The 19,046-nt window shown below is 41.9% G+C and overlaps 1 protein-coding gene across 1 annotated transcript; it reads right to left on the bottom strand.

Annotated features, from left to right (window-relative positions):
* Window positions 1-3,009: 3,009 nt before the first annotated feature.
* LOC140908377 (uncharacterized) lies at window positions 3,010-17,297 on the bottom strand. Its single transcript, XM_078851952.1, has 22 exons — window positions 17,281-17,297; window positions 17,009-17,061; window positions 15,050-15,081; window positions 14,819-14,939; window positions 13,796-13,923; window positions 12,962-13,105; window positions 12,215-12,298; window positions 11,342-11,509; window positions 11,177-11,273; window positions 10,815-11,038; window positions 10,091-10,244; window positions 9,807-10,015; window positions 9,598-9,715; window positions 9,257-9,462; window positions 7,484-7,598; window positions 7,160-7,329; window positions 6,210-6,283; window positions 5,993-6,120; window positions 5,126-5,315; window positions 3,617-3,758; window positions 3,277-3,373; window positions 3,010-3,077 (listed from the first exon to the last, which is right to left on the bottom strand). Exons 1-22 carry the CDS (start codon window positions 17,295-17,297, stop codon window positions 3,010-3,012), a joined length of 2,739 nt encoding a protein of 912 aa, XP_078708078.1.
* Window positions 17,298-19,046: the final 1,749 nt, after the last annotated feature.

Below are 19,046 nucleotides of genomic sequence, written 5' to 3'. Positions count from 1 at the left end.
GCTCCATTTTATACTGTAGCTCTAGTCAACTGACAATGCTACATTAGGATGACAAAATCACTTTCTATTTCCTGAAGCAATGTTCTGTTTGTACCCCATCTTTCTGAAAACTTTCCTAAAGAAATTAGGACAGTGTACTTTGGTGCTCTTGTTTTTGAATGGAAAATTGTTCCTCTTATCAGAGGGAGAGGCTCCAGGAAAAAGCATCAAGTTTTACAATGGAGCAGTACAAATTTGTAACTAATTATGAAGTGGATCTTAGTTTGTTTTACCTCAGACTGTTGCTCTGACTTTAGACTGAATTTTTAGAGTTTAGATTCAGTGCTACCATTCAAAAAACCCATAAACTTAGCCTTGGGGGTAATGGTGTTTAAAATGAGTAAAAACCTCCACCTCTCATTTACCTTCATATTCTTGAAGGGAAAGGGTTGAGGAGAACAGAAATAAGACCTCCCATCAATGACTTCAGTCATTCTGGCAGAGACAAAGCTCTTACAAGACTGACCACTGGTGGGGTGGGGGAGGGAGAAGAGGAGAGAAGATGACTTTTCTTGAGGGGGTGGGTGTGGAAGAGGATGAGGTACTGTTTCAAAGAATCAGTTGACCTGGCCTCTGCAGCTTTTAGTTTACCATGAGAAACTTGTTTCAGTAAGGTTGGTGTTCAGGCTCTAACAGATGGTGCTGGAGCACAGCCCAAGGATTTTAGACAATTGCTGTCTGCCAGCCAAGACTATACTGACAGCCTTTGAAAGGAGCACAGAAGCGCAATCTCTACTAAGGGCATTAAGAAATCTGCTCTTAAGTACAATACTAGCATCACCTCATACCATTTTGAGTGAGGTATAGCTCTCCATGCTTGGAGTTTAGTTCACCATTTTATTCAGAGGACTCAGTTGATTCTTTCCTTTGACTAGTAAGTAAGTCACTTTCTCTGAAGTATCTCCCCACCTATAAGGTCTGCAGGATCTCCAGGAGTCGGGTTAGTGTGGTAGCACTCTGAAATGCAGCCAGCTCTATGTTTAGTGCAAGCAGCAAGTGTCAGCAAAAGTGAGTTCAGGCCACCAGAGCAATGTTTTATTTGGCAGATGTTTGGCCAGAAAGCATTGCAGTAGTGCTAGAGTGGTTTAATGCACATGAACTTTAGTTTAACTAAGATCTGGGTTTGGCCTCAACACTAACAATCCCTTTCTTCAGCATTGTGATTTTATGCAGCAGCAACTAGCTGGGAGCTAGCTGCTAGAAGAGCCATTTCTACATTAAGATACAATCTTGGTTACTATGCTACAGTATAGTAGCTTCTTTACATGCCAAGAGGATAGCAAAGATTATCTAGGTCAGACTACAAATCAGTGGAAGTTAACAGAAGTTTGTCCCATCCACTGCACAAAGCTTCAAGTAACTGAGAGCAGCCCAGTAGTGCAGATTAAAAGAGGGAATTAAGAAATTGCACAAGGATAGTTCTTGATAGTCTAGAGAAGTTAAAAAAACTCCCTGCCCTTGTGGCTTAGTAGAGCAGTGAGTCCAATGGAGAAGTTTAGGTTTCCCTTCAGAAGGAACTTTTGTCCTCACCTTTAAGGACATTGCTATCTTCCTCCAACAAGCTATTGGCCAAACTAGCTCAGTTCTATTAAACTAGACAGAGTACCTACTTGATTCTGACAAATCAAGTTGTACTAGATTGTGATTTTTGGCTATGCAGTTACTGAAAATTGCACTGAGAAGGCTGCATTCAGAACCAGCATTCTATAGTTTAACATGCAATTTCAGCTCAACATTTATAGTACTTACTGTGTTTTCCTACTTTAGCCCTCCATACTTAATGGAACTTGCTAGCAGGAGGCTATAAGATTAATTCTAAGTGCCTACAAGAACAAGTACAATTTGCAGGTCAAGTGACAGATCTCTACAGTAGGGGAGGATCTAAAAAAGTTTCTTGAACCACAGTTTAAGAACTTTTATCCCACTAGATCTTAACAGCACTCTTGCGAGGCAGCAATGCATGCTTGCACAAGTAAAAGAGCCCTATGTTAGTGGATGTGCAGTTTGCACAATGGACAAGAGGAAGGAAGGTGAAGGATTGCCCCAAATGGTCTAGGCAGATTTCTTTTTTCATTTTTTTGTAGAAGAATGGTAGTTTGACCCAGTTACAGCTTTGCTCAACTTTTAGGATCAGCCATGTTGATTAGGAGCTATGGAAAAAATTCAGAGACTCTAAATAGAAGTTTTAGATGGGACAGTTGACTAGAGGTGTTCATCCCTACACGCCTAGCCTCATTTTAGGCATTTAGTCTTAATCACTAGAGCAATCCAATCTTGAGAAGAGTACTGTTTTGAAGAAGGGGTGCTTAAAGACATTGGTAACTGACATTTAAGGAGCAAGCTTGTCTGAGATTCTGTTTTGGGAAATTTAAGAGCACTTTATGCTACAGCTGTGTCAAGCAAGACCTCAGGGAGGCTGTTAGCCAAAGGAACCATCTGAGTCAGTGTTTCCAGTAGTAGCATGAAGAGGTATTTTGCTTCATTAATTTATGAAGTGACCCACCATGAGCTCTGTGCATAGTTATAGCCAATTTAACTTTCAGATACCAAATAGTTTCCAACTAGATTCCTTTTTTGTACCTTGCTATGGAGTTAGGTAGAGAGGACCAAGCTTCTGCTAGTTAGACCTAGTGGCTTTTTTTTTTAAAAAAATCACTTTAATATTAAAGCATTAATTAGTTGGCACCGGGAGGGGAAAAAAGGTTCCCTAACTAGAGATTGAGAAAGTTATAGTTCAGCATTTGAATCTAATTCTTACTTCCAGTAAGAAGGACAAGACTAGACCTCTTTAATTCTCATTTAATAATTTTTGCATAGATAGATTAGGTTCAAAGTGTCAGTCTTCATTTTGCTGAAAATTAAAAAGAGGAGAGTGGTTTAGCAATGTAATGGAACATGTTTCTGTAGCATCACCCTAATATGTTAGAGTCCTTATGTAATTACCTTGTGTGATGATAGCATCCAATTCACTTAACTTTCAATAAGGACTGCTCCAGAAGATACGTGCCCGTGCCTATGATATGCCTCAACACTACGACCTAAAAGAGAAAAATAAAGTCTCAAGAGTCTGGCCAGCCCACAGCAAAGCCATTTGTAATACTTCAGGTATGAGCATTATTCCTCAGAGTTCTAAGTTAGACTACACCTGCAGTCAATACTTAGGTTTGCCATACAGAATGTAGGTAAAGCTTGTTGCACTCTAATGGACTCTTGAGAGAAGATCTTTGATCTACTTACCAAGCCTCTGTTTTCTAGGAATACATCTCCTTGCACAAAGAAGATCTGAAGCTGGCCGCCTAGCATCACATATCACCACACTGCAGTGGAAGTATATCTACAAGATAAAGAATTACAGTTGCTATGATGTTCCTACAGATTTGGAAAGTCATGCTCATTGTGACTCAGCCATTTGATTCAGTTCTCATCTTGCCTTCCCCCTACAGTGTCACTCTGGTAACCTCCAGGAAGGTTTGTTAGTGGTAGAGACAGGTTAAACCTTTGTAATAGTACTTGTTTTATATAGGCATTCCAGGCTCATTAGAACCTTGACTGCAGACTTTTTCTAAGTGCTACTCACCTGTTCCAGTAGTGCATTTCCATCTTGCATGAATGTGAACATTTTCACCTCAAATCTCTTCAGATGAGTGGGAAACTTCACTCTTGAGTCACTATCCACTTTGTGGAAGATTGTTTGATGGGAGTCCTCTGCATTTTCACAGCTTGGAGAAACCAGACCCAAATTAGAGACCTTAGATTAGCAAGCTGTGTGTCAACATGCAACATCTCCAACCATAATAGTTAAAAAAGTGGGCTAGGGAAGAATTTCTATCATAGCTAGCAGATGTAGCTCAGTAGTAAAGGATCTCTGCCACAAAAAATTCAAGTCTGTCCTTACTCAGGTTTAGAGCACCTAGTCTTGGAGGCTCATGGTGTTTGTATTTTACATCTCTGCTGCAAGAGATGCCTTGTGTAGGAACCCCATTGCCCCTTCTGATGACTTCTTTCAAGGGCATAGTAACTGTTTTAGTTCAGAACTAAAGATAGATTTCTTCTAGTTTAGGTTAATACTTGGAGTGACTCAGGGAAGCCATTTCAGATTTCAGTGGGGGCAACTTCAGCCCCTGGAATCACTGTTACAGTGCTCCCAAGTTATTGCACAAAAAACTAAGATGTTCTAAACTTGCATGTGGAATTTAGAATAAGATATTGGCTTTATTCTTTCCAATCCCTAGCCTTGAGGTATCAGAAACAAGTCTGATACTTTGTACACTACCTTTAGTGTAGACATAAGTCAGCTTACTGCCTCAGACATTGTCCAAATGAAATTTAATGGACTAAAAAAATCCAGTAAGTGCTTACTAGGAATATTTTGGCATTTATATTTACTGATCAGTTATGTACATTACTCACTAACATTTGAGTCCATCCTTACTGGCAGAATCATACTTGAACTGCATTTTTGTATAAATTTTAAGCTTACAGCTATAGCTAAATACAATTTGAAAATAAGCAGCCTTTATCTGCAGTGTCTAAAGCAGAGGGTTTTGATATGGGCACTAAGGGGAGTACAAGTTTGTTCTAGAAGGATATTGGATTGTACTACTTTTAAATTATGAATGACAATGCACATGTGTTAGTTGTAATTACTCCAACCAGGACAGGTTAGGCATTTCAGAACTCTACCTCAAAGAATTAAAAGTTTAAGCCTGAGAGAAATAAAGTGGACATGCAGACCAGTGTAAAAGTGCTATAATTACAGAATACATGTGCATTGCACTTTGACAGGAAACTGAGGAGTACCACCACAAGTGTGCTGGGGCAGAGTCAGTATTTTGTCTCTTTAATCTGACCTCAGGAGCTTAAATGCTTGTTTAGTACAGCAGCAGCTCCCACTCCTGAGAGAAGCTCCCTGCCCCCTCACTCCAGCTCACCAGAACAGGAGGCAGGCTCAGTCCTAAGTAGTGTAGCCAGTGGTAGCACCATGGCAGGGGGAGGGGAGGAGAGAGGCCAGAGTAGTGTAGCTGCAGACTGCATGGGGCGGGCAGGGAAGAAGTGTGGTATGAGATTGAGGAGGGCATTGTGTTACCTGTCTGTAATGACAGACCACTGAGGGCTGCTGTCTCTGTCCTGGGAAGTGGTCGCCCAACAGTCTTCTAGATATAGTTCTAGCTGTGGGTCTTCAGAATGGAGCAGTTCTACTTCAAAATACAGTGCCTCTTTTAAGTATTTTACCACAGGATACTCTATGTCCTTGTAGGAGTCAGAATAAGACTTATCTAGAAGTGAGAAATAAGAGTTTTAAGCCTTGCTGTATTAAACAAGCCCTTCTCCCAGAGCCATAGTTTCCCAAGTCCTTACCCACCTACACAGTCTCATTTTGCTTCAGCAGGGGTTTAAGGATGAGCACATGGGTGTGAAGGGATCATCTTTGGAAAATGGGAATGAAAATGGTCAGGGCCCAGGAAGGGTATTTGCAGATTAGACCCCTCCCCTGGATCCACACAAAAAAGATAAGTGCTGCATTTATATAGGGGGAAGAGGGGGCAAATGGCTCATGTACAGAAACTGTGAAGGTCATCTGACCAAGGACTACAAGCCCTCCTTGGGGAGGGTTATATTTCATGCTTGTGTTTCCATCCTTACAAAGGATTACATTTGTAAAATACCATCCCTTTAGTACAGAGTTCCAGCAGTGTAGGATGTAGGGTGTTAAGATGCAAAGAGAATGGCTTCCAGAAGGGTCTATATTGCTAAAAAGGAACCCTCCCTCTGTACATTCACTTATTAGAAATTGGGGGTGGCATGGGTGGATTATGCCACCACTACAAGTCACTACAATGATAGTGATGCAACAGTGGTGCGTATTGCTTCTAGGGTCAGTCATTTCCTGCTATTCCCATCCCCACCCCCTCAAAAAGCCAGCTCTTAGGCTGCTCAGCATTATCATCCTTACCTTTGAACAGCCTCAAGGTTAGAGCAAGAGAGCCAAACCCTGGCTCAATACTGGGTGCTGGGTTGTTTTTGGAGCTGTACTGGATAACGATGGTCTCATTTATTATATATTGACATGCACACTTCAGTCTGGGAGTGAGGAAGTAGAGTTTAGATGGTTATAATCTTTATATTTAACCAAAGAACTCTTCCCCTTCTATCTGTACAGCAATACTTACTGGTATATTGGTGTAATGCTGCCAGGTCTGAAGTAGGAGACATCATTTTCATAGGTCATAAATGTGTTCTCAAACTGAAAGAGCCAAGCATTTAGCAGGAGACCATTAACACCAAAATCAAGTCAAGTTTTAAGTTGCTAGAGGTACTCAAGTGCTGCAACAGCTACTTAGTACCACATTAGCTATGGAGGCAAAGGTGAATCACTGGTACTCAGCCAAGACCTACTATTAGTAACAGTCAGTTTCTTCAAGCTGTTGAGAGATCATTGGACAGTGTGCACATTAGTGTTGCCAGTATTCACTAACAGCATAAAAGCCAGTAAGTCCAGGGTGTCATATGCAGTGCAGTGAAAGGGTGTCATGTGCCCAGTGACACCAGCAACTGAACCCTGTGGTAGGTCATTGGGACAGTATTTTGTGTGAATTGATTACTTGATAATGTAACCAACAAGTAATCCATCCCCAGGTCTTACTCCTGGGTAATTTATAGGTGGTCTTTGATGCTTCCTGCACTTCAAGGGGTCCCCCTCTGCTAATCCTGTTTCAGCCATTGGATCACTACAATAGAAGCAGTAGCAACACCTGCCTCTAAAACAGAGGTTATTGAGTTTAAGAAAACCTTGTCTTTGTTCTCCATGTGAGAGTGACCTGATTTGGCTGTCAGATGGTGTGGCCATCCTAAACTCATGCTATCAAAACTTTTAACTAGGCAGAATGTAGCCTTCAGTTTAAGGCTGCAGATGGCTAGAATCCTGCCAAGTGTTGAGGTGGTGTGGCACTTTAACTAGAGAATACAGTAGGTGGGACAGAGGTCAAGATCATGGTTAGGACCAAAGAGGAAGGTAGTATTGATTTCTGGAAAGCCAGTTATCAACATCTCATGGGTATGTTCTGCAACATGAGCTCTGAGCCAGTCAGATAGAGTTGGAAGGTCAATGTGGTTCCTTTACCTTTCTACTTGTTCCACAGGTGTTCACATGGAATATGAATGTTGCACTCTTCTCAGTCACTGTAACAGGCCTGCATCGTTTGTCTCTCAAGACAAATAAGCTGGTATCCAGGTCTGTGATTCCTGCTAGCTTAACTGCAGTGATAGCCATTGTTCCATTTGGCAGACAGTCTGAAAACCAAGCAGACATCCATTGTCTAGTTACATTCAGCATACTCTCCTCCCCCTGCCCCAAACCACAAACCTCCCCCCACAGCAGAGAGCCAGCATTACCAGTCTAGATCATTTGGTCAAGTATTCCAAGTAGGGCAACAAGAGATTGTACCTATTAGTTCTTTAGGTGAAAATCTGCAAGAGATTGAAAAGTCTGTCATGTCAGCAAGAGTGTTATCCTTCATTGTTACATGGAGTGAAGCAGTTATTCCAGAGGGATGAATATCCTAGGAGAGATCACAAGTTGAAAGTATTTAACTCCTATTGATCATCTAAGTGAGATTGTTTGCCATGCCAGTTTTAAAAAGCCAAAAAGGTGAAAGCCTGGTCTAGTTGTCACTGATGTCTTCAGTGAGACCAGTGTTTTATCCTTTGTCACTGAGTCATGTGATACTTCTGCAGATGCTCCATTTGCCCACCCCATTTGATGCCAACAGATTGGCCTGACCAAACCTCTTCTACAAACTTCTTTATTAAAGAGAGAATCAAGCCTAGTGCTTGACCAGGCGAGTTAAGCTGGTCCATGGCCTCCAATGCCCTGCAGAGCTATGATCAGACAAAGCATTAAGGGAGAAGCTACCTAGTAATTCAGTGTAGTTTTGAAAACTATGATTGACTGGGACCCCAGTCAGAGTAGTTTTCTGACTGTTTGCTACTTCTGCAGCAAAGAAACCTTATGGTGCCATGTTTGAGCTCTTTGTAAGGGCTCAAGTTTCATCAAGTTTAGTGGATTACTGTTGGGATTGTTTATATTGAGTCTGAAGTTGAGGGGAAAAACAAAACTCTGGTCTTAGGTTAGGAGTGCTTCCCATGTGTATTTATTCTGGCATGAGAGAGCTCACCACTGGTGGTGAGCTATCTACAGTAACTCAAGATTTGTTACATTTCTGATTCAGCTACCATTTCACAATAATGGCAAGTTTAAAGCCAAGCATATTGGTAGGGCTAGATGCAGAGCATTAGGCACCCAACTCCAAATTTTAGACCTTCAAAGCCTCCTGTTCAATTGGTGCCTAACCCTATAGGCAAATTTCTGCCCATGTACTGGCAGCAAGCTGCTTAAATCCTAACAAAGCTACTTGGCACCTAGTTCATGCTGAAGTTCCATCATAACTGAACTATGTGCGCCCCTTTCCCATCTTACCTGCAGGGACCAATCCAGTAGGCCTACTTAGAAGTGGAGTAGCTGATGGACCCTGCATGCAACAGCTGGAAGGAGAGTTTAGTGCGGCTTTGATACCATATGTGGTCAAAAGCCCACTGGGTAGAAGTGGAAAAAATCCAGGTTCAGATTCCCCACTCTGGAGCAGAGATTTTTGCTCAGCATCTCCCACACCCTGGGCTCCTGAGGGCTGTTGATTCTACTCAGGACTACTTCCCAGTGTGGCTCTCAACCTTTCCAGACTATTTCAAGAGTGTGTCATGCCCCCTCAAGTTTCACATAAGCTGTACTCTTACAGAAGAGATGCAATACAAAAAATGTCAGTTAATTCAAATGACTACTTGTTTACTCTTATTTTACCATATTCTAAGATATTGGAATATTAATATTTACTTATATTTCAGGGTACAGTATGTGAAGTGTAAACAAGTCATTGTCTACAAAATTGGTTTGTACTGACTTCACTAGTCTTTTATGTAGCCTGCTGTAAAACAATAGCCATCTAGTGGCCTTGATGTACCCCTAGATGACCTGTGTACCCCTGCTCTGAGACTGTAGGCTCAGCATTCCAATATTGGGCTAAGTCCTTTGAGGAGACTAACCCCAAGTTGCTTGCTGGAAGGTTTTTCCCCTCCTTCCTACTCTGACAGGCTTCTGGAATTCTAGCTCCCCTCCCATCAGTTATAGTGGGCTAGATACCATGCCCATTTGCAGTCCCTTTACCTCATATAGTACATGAGGTGCATAAAGAGGAACACGAATTGTGAAGTGGGTGCCATTGTCATCTAGTCCATAGTTGTGCTTCTGAGCAGCATCTGGTGACAGGCTCAGGTTTGAAATGAAGGGCAGCCAGTTTTGATCCACATTGCCACGAACAACTGTTAGATAGAGGTTTTCATCATCACAGAATCCTCTTGCACTAGGCAACACTGTAACAGATGGAGAAGTGATCATTTGTACATGGAATATTAGTATTTCACCTGACAGGTTAGGGCCAATAGAGTTCCATTGGCCTAATCTGAGTTGCACCATAAGTGGGTGACCATTTGTCTTGGTCCTGTTACCTGCATCCTTGACAGGAGAGATTGTTATGACTGGAACAGTGAAGGTCTCATGTGTTGGCTGTACTATGAATCCAAGTGTGACATTCAGTATATAGAGTCTAGTGTCTTCTGTTAAGTACTGAGAGAAAGAGAGAGCCAGCATCAAGTCACATTTAGACACTCCAACCAGTAGAGTGTTGCAATACATGCATTAGGTACTAAATAGATACCTCTTTCTTAATGCTAGGCACATTGAATGGTGTTTCTATTACATAGCCTTTGCTTCCATTGGGGTATCTAGTCTCATAGACTTTGTATCCATGCTGAAGGGCTTCAGGCACAGTTACAGTTGTATCATCTATGGTCAAGTTCACCAGTTCCACGTCTGGGAGGAATGTTCCCACAGTCACATTGACCAGCCTAATGCTGGAGTTGGTATCTAGGAAGAAGTGGTGTGGTGTTAGCCTTTGCTAAAAAATGAAGTGTGAACTTAGAGGTTCATTCAGTTACTTACTGTTTGTTATGGTGGGTGGTACAAGTTTAAATGGCGTTTCTATTTTCTTGATGATGGTATGCTTAGTCACTCCCCACCTGTTGTCTTCCCACTGATGTTCCAAAAACAAATTAATGTAGTATTTGGTCCCATGCTGTCCCTCACTCACATGGGTCTGAAAGGGCAAGTTGTATGTTAGACACCTAGATACAGGAGTTGCATGCAATATGTAGTTTCAGGAGCATTAAGGTGATCTAACAAAAGCCATTTACTAGAGCTAACAGCAACATTATCCTGCTTTTCTGAGAAATCTCTGTATAGGAGCAGAAATGCAAGGGGCAGGTGGTTCTCTACTCCAAATGGCTCAATCCATATCCTGTTCCCCCCTGCATACTACCAGCTTTATGTTCTTTCAAGTTTAGTCCCCTCAGGTTAGATCTTCCCCCACAAAGGTGGGGTGGGGTCTCAAAATCATTAAGTGGCAAATGCCTCATGGGTTCTGAGGGTGTTCAGCCCTTATTGACAGACAATCATGGTCAATTGGAAGAGCTAGTCTCTGGTCTTCAGGTGCTGTATGAGAGCTCCCCAGGTCATGTGTTCTTATGTGGAGCATTGAGAGGTGGGGCATAACACCCCTCTCCCTCAAAGTCTAATGAGGCAAGAAAGGGGGCTTTATGGGGAATCCTCTCATCCTACCAGCCATTAGCTTTCTGCTTGTAGCTAAGACGGATGGTTATCCACTAACCTTGTAATAGCCACCTTCTGCACCTATGGGCATCTGGATGGTAATTTCATCTGTATTGTTTGATAGCACATATTTCCTGGAAGCAATTTCTCTGGCAGAAAGTTTGTGAAGATCCACACCAATTTCAACAAGGAGATCATTGAAGCTAGTTGCCCCAGCAGAGAGGGTTCGGAGATTTTTTGGAATGGTCCATGTAATTGTGTCATCTGTATAATCCACCCCATCTTAATTTAGAAAGAATGGGAGGTATTTCCATTAGTGTCAAGAACTGTACTTAGGGCAGTTAATAGCTAGGCATGTCTCAGTGTATCTTCAAGATGTTTGAGTGTTTAGCATTAGATCAAAGGGATACTAAGTCTCACCTATAGGGCAGGCCACAGCAGTATCTACCATCAAGATCATCCATCGTTGCTTGTAGAATGTACTTGCTCTCACTGCAGAGAAAGTCACTCCTCGAACCTGCAAGAGTAGATGCTGTTAGAGCTGTGTAGTGACAGAGCACACAGATGGTGAAGGAGTGTACCAACCTTGACTAGCTGTGCTTCTGCAGCATTGTATGGTGATCTCAGCAAAATCCTAGTGTCTGTTGTATTGAGTCCATAGCCAGCATTCTGAGCATCACTTGCTAGCAGAGCCTTCCTTCCACTGGGCAGGTGAAATACTACTTGCCAGATTGACACTGCCCCAGCAGTTGCCTGAGGGAGACAAGCAGCTCAAAAGTTTTGCCATGTGTCTTTACTAGACTACATTTCCATTCTCATTTACACCTGACTTGTAGAAACAATTGAGACACCATCTGAGATCCTTTGTATTCTCCTCCTCCCTCAACTTCAAAAAAGCTCATCTTGCTGTCCTGGAAAGAGACCGTACTCCCTATACTAAGGTGTCTAAATCTAGTGTTGTAGCTGTCTCAGTTCTAGGAACTAGGAGAGTGAGGTAATGTCTTTTATTAAACCAACTTCTGAAGTTGGTCCAATAAAAGACATTACCTCACCTAGTCTCTATAAAAATCCAACAATTAAGCAGCTGGTTCACTGACTGGTTTCATGTTCACCAGCTCATTGTTTCCTTGTACTCCCCATCCATCTGTTGCATAATCTATGCATGGATTAGACAGGTCTTTGTCTTTAGTAGCCACTATGATTGTGCACTGGCCTCAAGATGCTACTGAGGTAGTGATATCAGTCACCTCATTTGTGAGGCAATTCCTATTTTTCCTTCACTTATCCTGTTGCCAGGAAGCCAGAAGATGTCTCCACCTGTATCCTTCAGTCCAGGAGTTTATTCCCTTCTTTTTTTTTGGAGGCTGACTCTTCAATGCATGCTTTCAATATATTGCTCGAGTAGTTGTCCACAGGAGACCTTGAGCCAGAAGTAACAATGCTAGCAGCTAAGCTTACCTCTGGAAAGGCTAGAGCCCAGTCTTCAGGTTCATCTTGAAGCAAGTCTGCTGTTATCTGTGGAACATTCCTCCTGACAGACACCTTGCAAAGGAACATCCATCATTAGTGACACCAAGTGGGAATAAGGAGACAAGCTATGTTAGGAACATTTGAGTTAGTGATCATGTTCCCTGGTTGGGAGTAACTTCTCTTTAAGAGTCTGATCTTGGTTGCTTGGACTGCCAAACAGCCCTTTAGTAACAGCTAATGGACAGAGGCTGTTTGGCTTCTCTGCATTTCACCATTTGATTGTACCCTTTGTCTAGCCAGTGCACCTACTTCTCAGGTTTCTTATTTCCAGTTAGGCAGTTGTTTTGACTCCAACAGAACAAAACAGTAACCAACTATTTCCATTTTATGGATGAACTCCCATACTTGGGAGTTTTCACTGGCATACTGTTTTCATACACCATTTGGCTTTAACCTATTATTGGACATTCAATAGGTGACAAGCTCAACATTTGAGCACCTCACTTCCTAGAAATGAGGATGCTTCAGGCAATATCCATTAATATATTGGATGAAAATAAACCCAATTTTCAGGTGGGCCCTGGACTGTTTGAATCCTATTACTACATGCACTGCATTCTGCTTATAAATGCTTTAGTGGCCAAGTGTTCAGGTTCCCATCCAAGGCCCTATCCAGAGCACACTCCTTTACAAGTTCCCCCCTTCCCCATGGAAGATCAGCGCTTGGGATCTTACCTCCATGTAGTTGGTTTCACATACTAACTCTCTTGGATGCCATGGACTGTAAGGGCAACTCACAGTCTTCAAGTGAGTTAGAGCATTTTTCATATCAGGATTAGTAGCTGTTTTGATTTGTACAGTTACTGTGTATACATCACTCTGCAGAGACACAGTAACAGCTCTTACTCAAGGTATTGAGTGTGCTAAACAGGTCCCCTCTCCCACCATCACCACCTCCTATTTGCTCAACCCTAACTAGTTATGCAAAGCTGCCTCATAAAGTAGTGTTTAGACATTACAACTAAGTCATCTGTGTCTAAATAGAGGAGATAAGTGTAGCTCTTGAAGGGCATTTTGCATGTCTCCCTAATCCAGATATTTTTAGGGAATACTTGAGAGATTGAGTCCTTGCCCCTTTCCCAATAATCATGTTATAAAAGCAAGTGCCTGAAGTTGCAGTGGGGGAGGTCCAAATTAGATGATGAATTACATAGCTAGTCAGATATCAGGTTGCAGAGAAGGATCGTTACCTGCTACTAGCAGGACAGATATCCATCTGTTCATATATTGGAGGGAAAAATATTTGTGGCAATTAAAGTCATGCTTATGTTAACACATTAGTTTGTGTTTAGTAGACCACTGGTGTTTCTACCACAATATACCCAGAGGCCTGGGAAAGAGCTCTGAGAGAGCACTACCTAGCTTACCAAGTGGCACTAGTTAGTAGACATGCGACATATTGCTAAGTTACAGTCCCTGTACAACTCATTGTAAGTCAGAACTTCTGTGAAAGGACAGACTTTGTAACTAAAATACAAAAGTAGGGTATTTTAGATACAGTAGGCTTACCTCAATATGAGTGTAGCAGCTTATAATGGAAGCACGGAATTCAATGTTACCCCAATAATTATACTCTATTGTATAGCCACACTGTGCTGCCAGGGTCCCATCAATCTCCTGGGCGGTGCCAAACTGGTCTGTGAAAAGGTATTCAAGTATAGCTGTCAGGAAACCTTCATAGTTGTTCAAGCTACACTCATGGTCTGAGCTTTTTCTTGGACATTGCATGCAAAGTTACATAGTTCATCCCAGAAAGTCATTCCAAGATTATACTGTACAATAATCCCTACTGTAGACTTTACAGTGACAATTGCTTTGGTGTCATACTTGGAAGGCCATTAACTGTAGCTGATTGGATCTATATGATGCTGGCACATCACCCTTTTTAAATTCTGTAGTACTAGTTTTATAGCTGTGATTCAGTGCCTCCATTTCTTCTTGGCCCTCCCCTCATCAGCTGCTATACTGGCTGTGACCTAAGGTCAGCTGTCAGCAACTTGCTAGGCTATCATACAGGTGAGTCAGGTACTTTGTGGCTTCTGTCTTGCTGTAGTCCAGTGCATGCATTAACAGAAAACCAAGGGTCTATTTGAGCACTTGACCACCAGGCTAACCAAGGTAGAGTTTAGTCCTTGGTGTTTACCTGGGATATCAATAGCTTATTTCATACTATAGTTGATCTAAAATAGTGATCTTAATAAACCTAGATTTGGCAATTTAGTAGGTACAGTTACTATGACATCTGTGGATAAGGTACAAATGAGGATTTCTCACAAAACTCATTGTTCAGATTAGCTAGACTATTAAATGTTTGGCTTCTCATTAGAAGTTACTTTAAATATTGTTGTGGTCTTTACATTGGAAGACCCAGTGTAGATACTCTAATACTGGAATGTTGTATAAGAGACTTGGCACCCCAATGCCTGGTAGCTGTAGGTAACCTAGAGTTTAGGTATTTATAACTGGGACATGCTGTTAAGGGGCAGCTTTGAAAATGCTTATTGCCTCTTATTCTTCCCCCCTTTAGCTTACCAACAGCAGCAAAGATCAGATACTTGTCCTCGAAGTACTCTGCATTCAGTGCAATCCGCAAGAGGCTCCCCAGGCACTCTGAGCTCAGGGAGCCTGTAGAGATGTTAAGACAAATTAGTAACTATCACCATAGGAGTCACTTGGATGCAAGATGCTAAGTTCTTTATAAAGCAGACTTCACTACTGAAATGCAGCCACTTCTGGGGTCAAACAGCAACCCTTTGTCAGTACATGGTTAAGACCATAGCCACCTGTAGTTTCACCTAGTCAGAGAACACACACTCATGCACATCAAGGGTCTGAGACCAACTGGCAGATGGCACAGGGATCCCATGGGTTCACCAGAAAGGGTCATGTAAAATCTTTACTGAAAGGATATCACACTAATTATAAAAACACTAAAAATTATGTTCTCTAAATCTGCAGTTAGAAGCAGGTCACTCAAAGGTAGCAAGTCTTGAGTGAAACATCTCTAGATAGTGATGGGCTATACAGTGGTCAACCATGGATATATCCCTGTTGTATGACATACCTATTTTGTTATTTGACTTAGAAGGCTTCTAAAGGCTCTGCCAGAGTTTAACAGGAAGTAGTAAACAGCAGGGGGAAGAGCACCCTATTTTGAGGTGAACATTAAAGGTCTGTCCTAGTATATTTGAGGTTGCAGAAAGAAGCCCTAGCATCTTTCACCTAGGATGAAATGGAGAGTGGATTTGCTTCCTGAAAGGGATCTCAGCCAGACTTAGCTGGCAAGTCTGGAATAACTCTGGGTGAGAACTTGTCAGTTAAGTTCAGGCACAAGAATGTATGGTTACACATAAAAATAAAGTCATAGTATTCAAGTCCCTAGTCTCTTAAATTTCCTTTTTAAAATATAATTGAGCTCAAGTGCTGTGCATAGTACAGGAGCAATGGTCTAGAGTATGCCTGGTAAACTGCTTTGTGAGCAGAGGATCTGGGAGGTATTCAGTCATGAGGGGCTGGATACCACAGGGGGACATTTTGAAGCGACTCAGAGGCTGGGGTAATCACCACCCTGCAAGGTAGCTTTGTTTTTTCAACCTAGGATTGAGATTAACAGCTTGTCAACAGAAGGCTTTAAGTTGCTGCCTTGAGCTAAATATTTAATTTAGATTTACTGCTCTCCAGGAGTTTTAGAGGCAACCCCAGCTATAAACTAAGGACTCAGTCCCACAGACCCCTTCATGGGAATCACTTTACACACAAGCAATCCCACAGAAGTCAGGGACTACTCATATGCAGAGCTACGGGAACAAGTGTTTGCAAGGCTGAGGCATTAGAAGGGTCTTTCTGACAAGTTGTAAGACCACTCGGACAAGACACAGGATTGTGATGCTAGGGAGAATTACTGTAGCTTGGTATGAGGGCACTTAGGTTCCAAGACTCCTACTTAATGACTGTAAGATGTCATCCAAAGTGAAACAGCTTCACTAGGAGAAACTGAGTGAGCCCCACATGAGAATCTTAAGTACCCTAACAATTGGGTTATAAGAGGTGGAGACCCTTAGTTCAAGTCCTCTCTCTCATCTACCCTCCCCCAAGGGAATTGAGCCTGGGTCTCCCATGTTTGAGACTTCAATTAGAGAGCCACCCTCTCTTCCTCCTCCAAAGAAATTTCTAAGCAGGGGCAGAAGATGGATCCATTAGGAATGCTCTGAGCAGGACTACTGCATTGATCCCACAATGAAGCCAGTGGGCAACAGGTGGAAGGCTATTCTGAGGATCATGCTAGAGGTGCAGTCCCCAGCTTGAGGGGGGACACAGTCAGAGAGGCTAGGTACTTACAGCCTCTAACTTCTCACATTGTTGCAGCTACATTGTTTTTTGTGCTCTAGTTTGATCAGAGCTAGTGCAAGTAGGTCTTGAGCTTGGCCTCACATCTCTGGGGGTAGCCATATCCCTAGAGCAGTTTATTGGGCCAGTGCACTTCTCTCATGTGACAGTATTAAGTACTCTAGGCATAAATTTAGAGAATAGAGCAAGTTGTCTACTGAGACAAGAGACTCAAGTAGAGCCACCACACCTGGCCAGTGCTTATAGAAGCCACATCCTGCCCTAGCACCATACTAGGGCATTGAAGCTGAACACCATTTACTGAAAAGCAGGGGGGGAGGGGAGGGTCTGAAAACTGCCTTGAAATGCAGGCAAATAGTTAACAAATCTAGTTACCTGGCCTGTCTTGGGTCCATATTTCAGAGGCTAATACACCTATTAGGAACAACCTGCAAGAGAAAGAAGTATGTGCAGATAAACTGCTACTAAGACAACTGTGTCTTTAGTTGGAAAGAGTTTCATTTAAGTATTGCTTAATTCTAATATAAAGCTTCTATAGGTAGGATTAGATATTTAGACTTTTCAAGTCTAAGTCTCCTCCTTTGGGGCATACAGGCTTGTTCTCCTTTACTTTTAGGAGATAGTCATGAGACTACCACAGCCTACACCCCACAGAGAGAATCATAATCAACAGAAACACCACAAACACTCACCTCAACACAAGGTTTGGCACCATTGCGCTTTAGAGCAGCTACCAGCTGTAGCCTCTTTTCTCTTGCTATGACAAGCAGACCAAAAGTTTGAGAATCCTGAGCAAGCTTGCAGTGTTAAACCCCCCAAACTGCGTTCTTAAGGCTTTGGATTCACAATAGAAAGAACAGCAAAGGCTCCATTTTTATACTCATGCAAATCATTTACAGCTGCTTCCCCAGTCAGACACCTATAATTCAATTCACCTAGTAATTCACTTCCATGGTTAATTATATTATTTTCTGTGTTCCTTCAGAGGTGATTTTTGCCAATTCCTGAGTGATACTGATGAGGCTGTTAGAGATAATGAGATAATTAGTAAACTCCAAATGGAGGTAGTTTGAAGACCACTAGCCTTGAGTTACTTTCCTGCAAGTGTATCTCCCAGTTAGAACTGGCAATTCCAAAAAATTAGGAAAAAAATTAGTTTGAGTCAAACAGAATCAGAATTTTCAGTAAATCAAAAATGCCTGTTTTGGGTCAGATGAAACCAAAGTCTCATATCAGTGGTGTGTGCTTTAACTGCCAGTCTATTGGATATTCTGGTGTAGAGGTGTGTGAGGGGCTCCCTGAATCTCTCCTGCTGAAGCTGTTCTACTTTGTATAAATACTGGACTAGTCTGTGGCCAGACAAGTGAGAATGACTGTATAGTGTAGTGGTTAGACCACTCACCTAGCAGGTGAGTGCCAATGAGTTCCTGGGTCAATGAGTATTTCATCAGTTATACAAAGTGAAACAGCTTCAACAGGAGAGAATGAAAAAGTCCTGTTGTGGAAGATCTCATTGCTCAGTGGTTTGGGGCACTGTCTTATGAAGTTGGAGATCTAGGTTCAAATCCTTTTCCCCAGAGGGGGGAATAAAATCTGTCTCTCCCAGATGAGTGCCCTAGCCTAGAAATTATAAATAGTGTACCATCACCTCCTCCTGTTCTGTGAATGGCATCTAGGTCAAATTCACAAATAGTTCTAGGTGGACTGAAATTTCATTTTTTTTTTGGCAAATAAACTATTAATGCAAAAAAATGCACCCAGCTCTGCTCCTAGAATTTGCAAGATCTGCATTCCATTAACATCCTCCTTACACTGTCTGCTTTCCATGTTGTGAATTAGGTCTGTCTTACCTTTGAATGTACTAAGAACAACATGACATTACAACTTTCAGAAAAAAAAGTATAGAAACTGATAACAGCTCACAAAGGGTGCAGTTAACTTTGTTTATTTTAAATCGGGATTTTAAAAAGATTTCCCTTTCAAAAAGATTTGGGGGTGGGGGAGAGTGGAGAGAGGTACAGGTTTAGACATTTTTGCCCACCAATTTTAAGACTACCTAATTGCTATAGAGACAATGGCCTATATTTTCAAAAGGGATTGTAAAAAAAGCAGGATCTGTCAGCTCACACAGTCTGAGATATTACTGAGTTCATGATAACCCCTGACTACTTTGGTTGTATAGTCACGGTGCTATCAGGATCAAACTCATTATTTTGCAAAGCACTTTGGAGTAGCTAAAGAGCAAAAGACACTGTAAAATTCAAGTCAATAACAAGGTGAGTCCATTTTTTAATATAATCATATTATAAAAGAGCTTATTGGGGGCCTTATCTTTCAAGATTTCCATTATAAAATCCCTATATTCATGGATTATGGCTGCTATATAAACTGTGAAGGGTAAAAATCTATCCCA

Source organism: Lepidochelys kempii, chromosome 3, assembly GCF_965140285.1.
Source record: "Lepidochelys kempii isolate rLepKem1 chromosome 3, rLepKem1.hap1, whole genome shotgun sequence".
Classification (NCBI taxonomy): Eukaryota; Metazoa; Chordata; order Testudines; family Cheloniidae; genus Lepidochelys; species Lepidochelys kempii.
The sequence above is the reverse complement of the archived record's forward strand: the minus strand, read 5'-3'. Positions and strand labels throughout refer to the sequence as shown.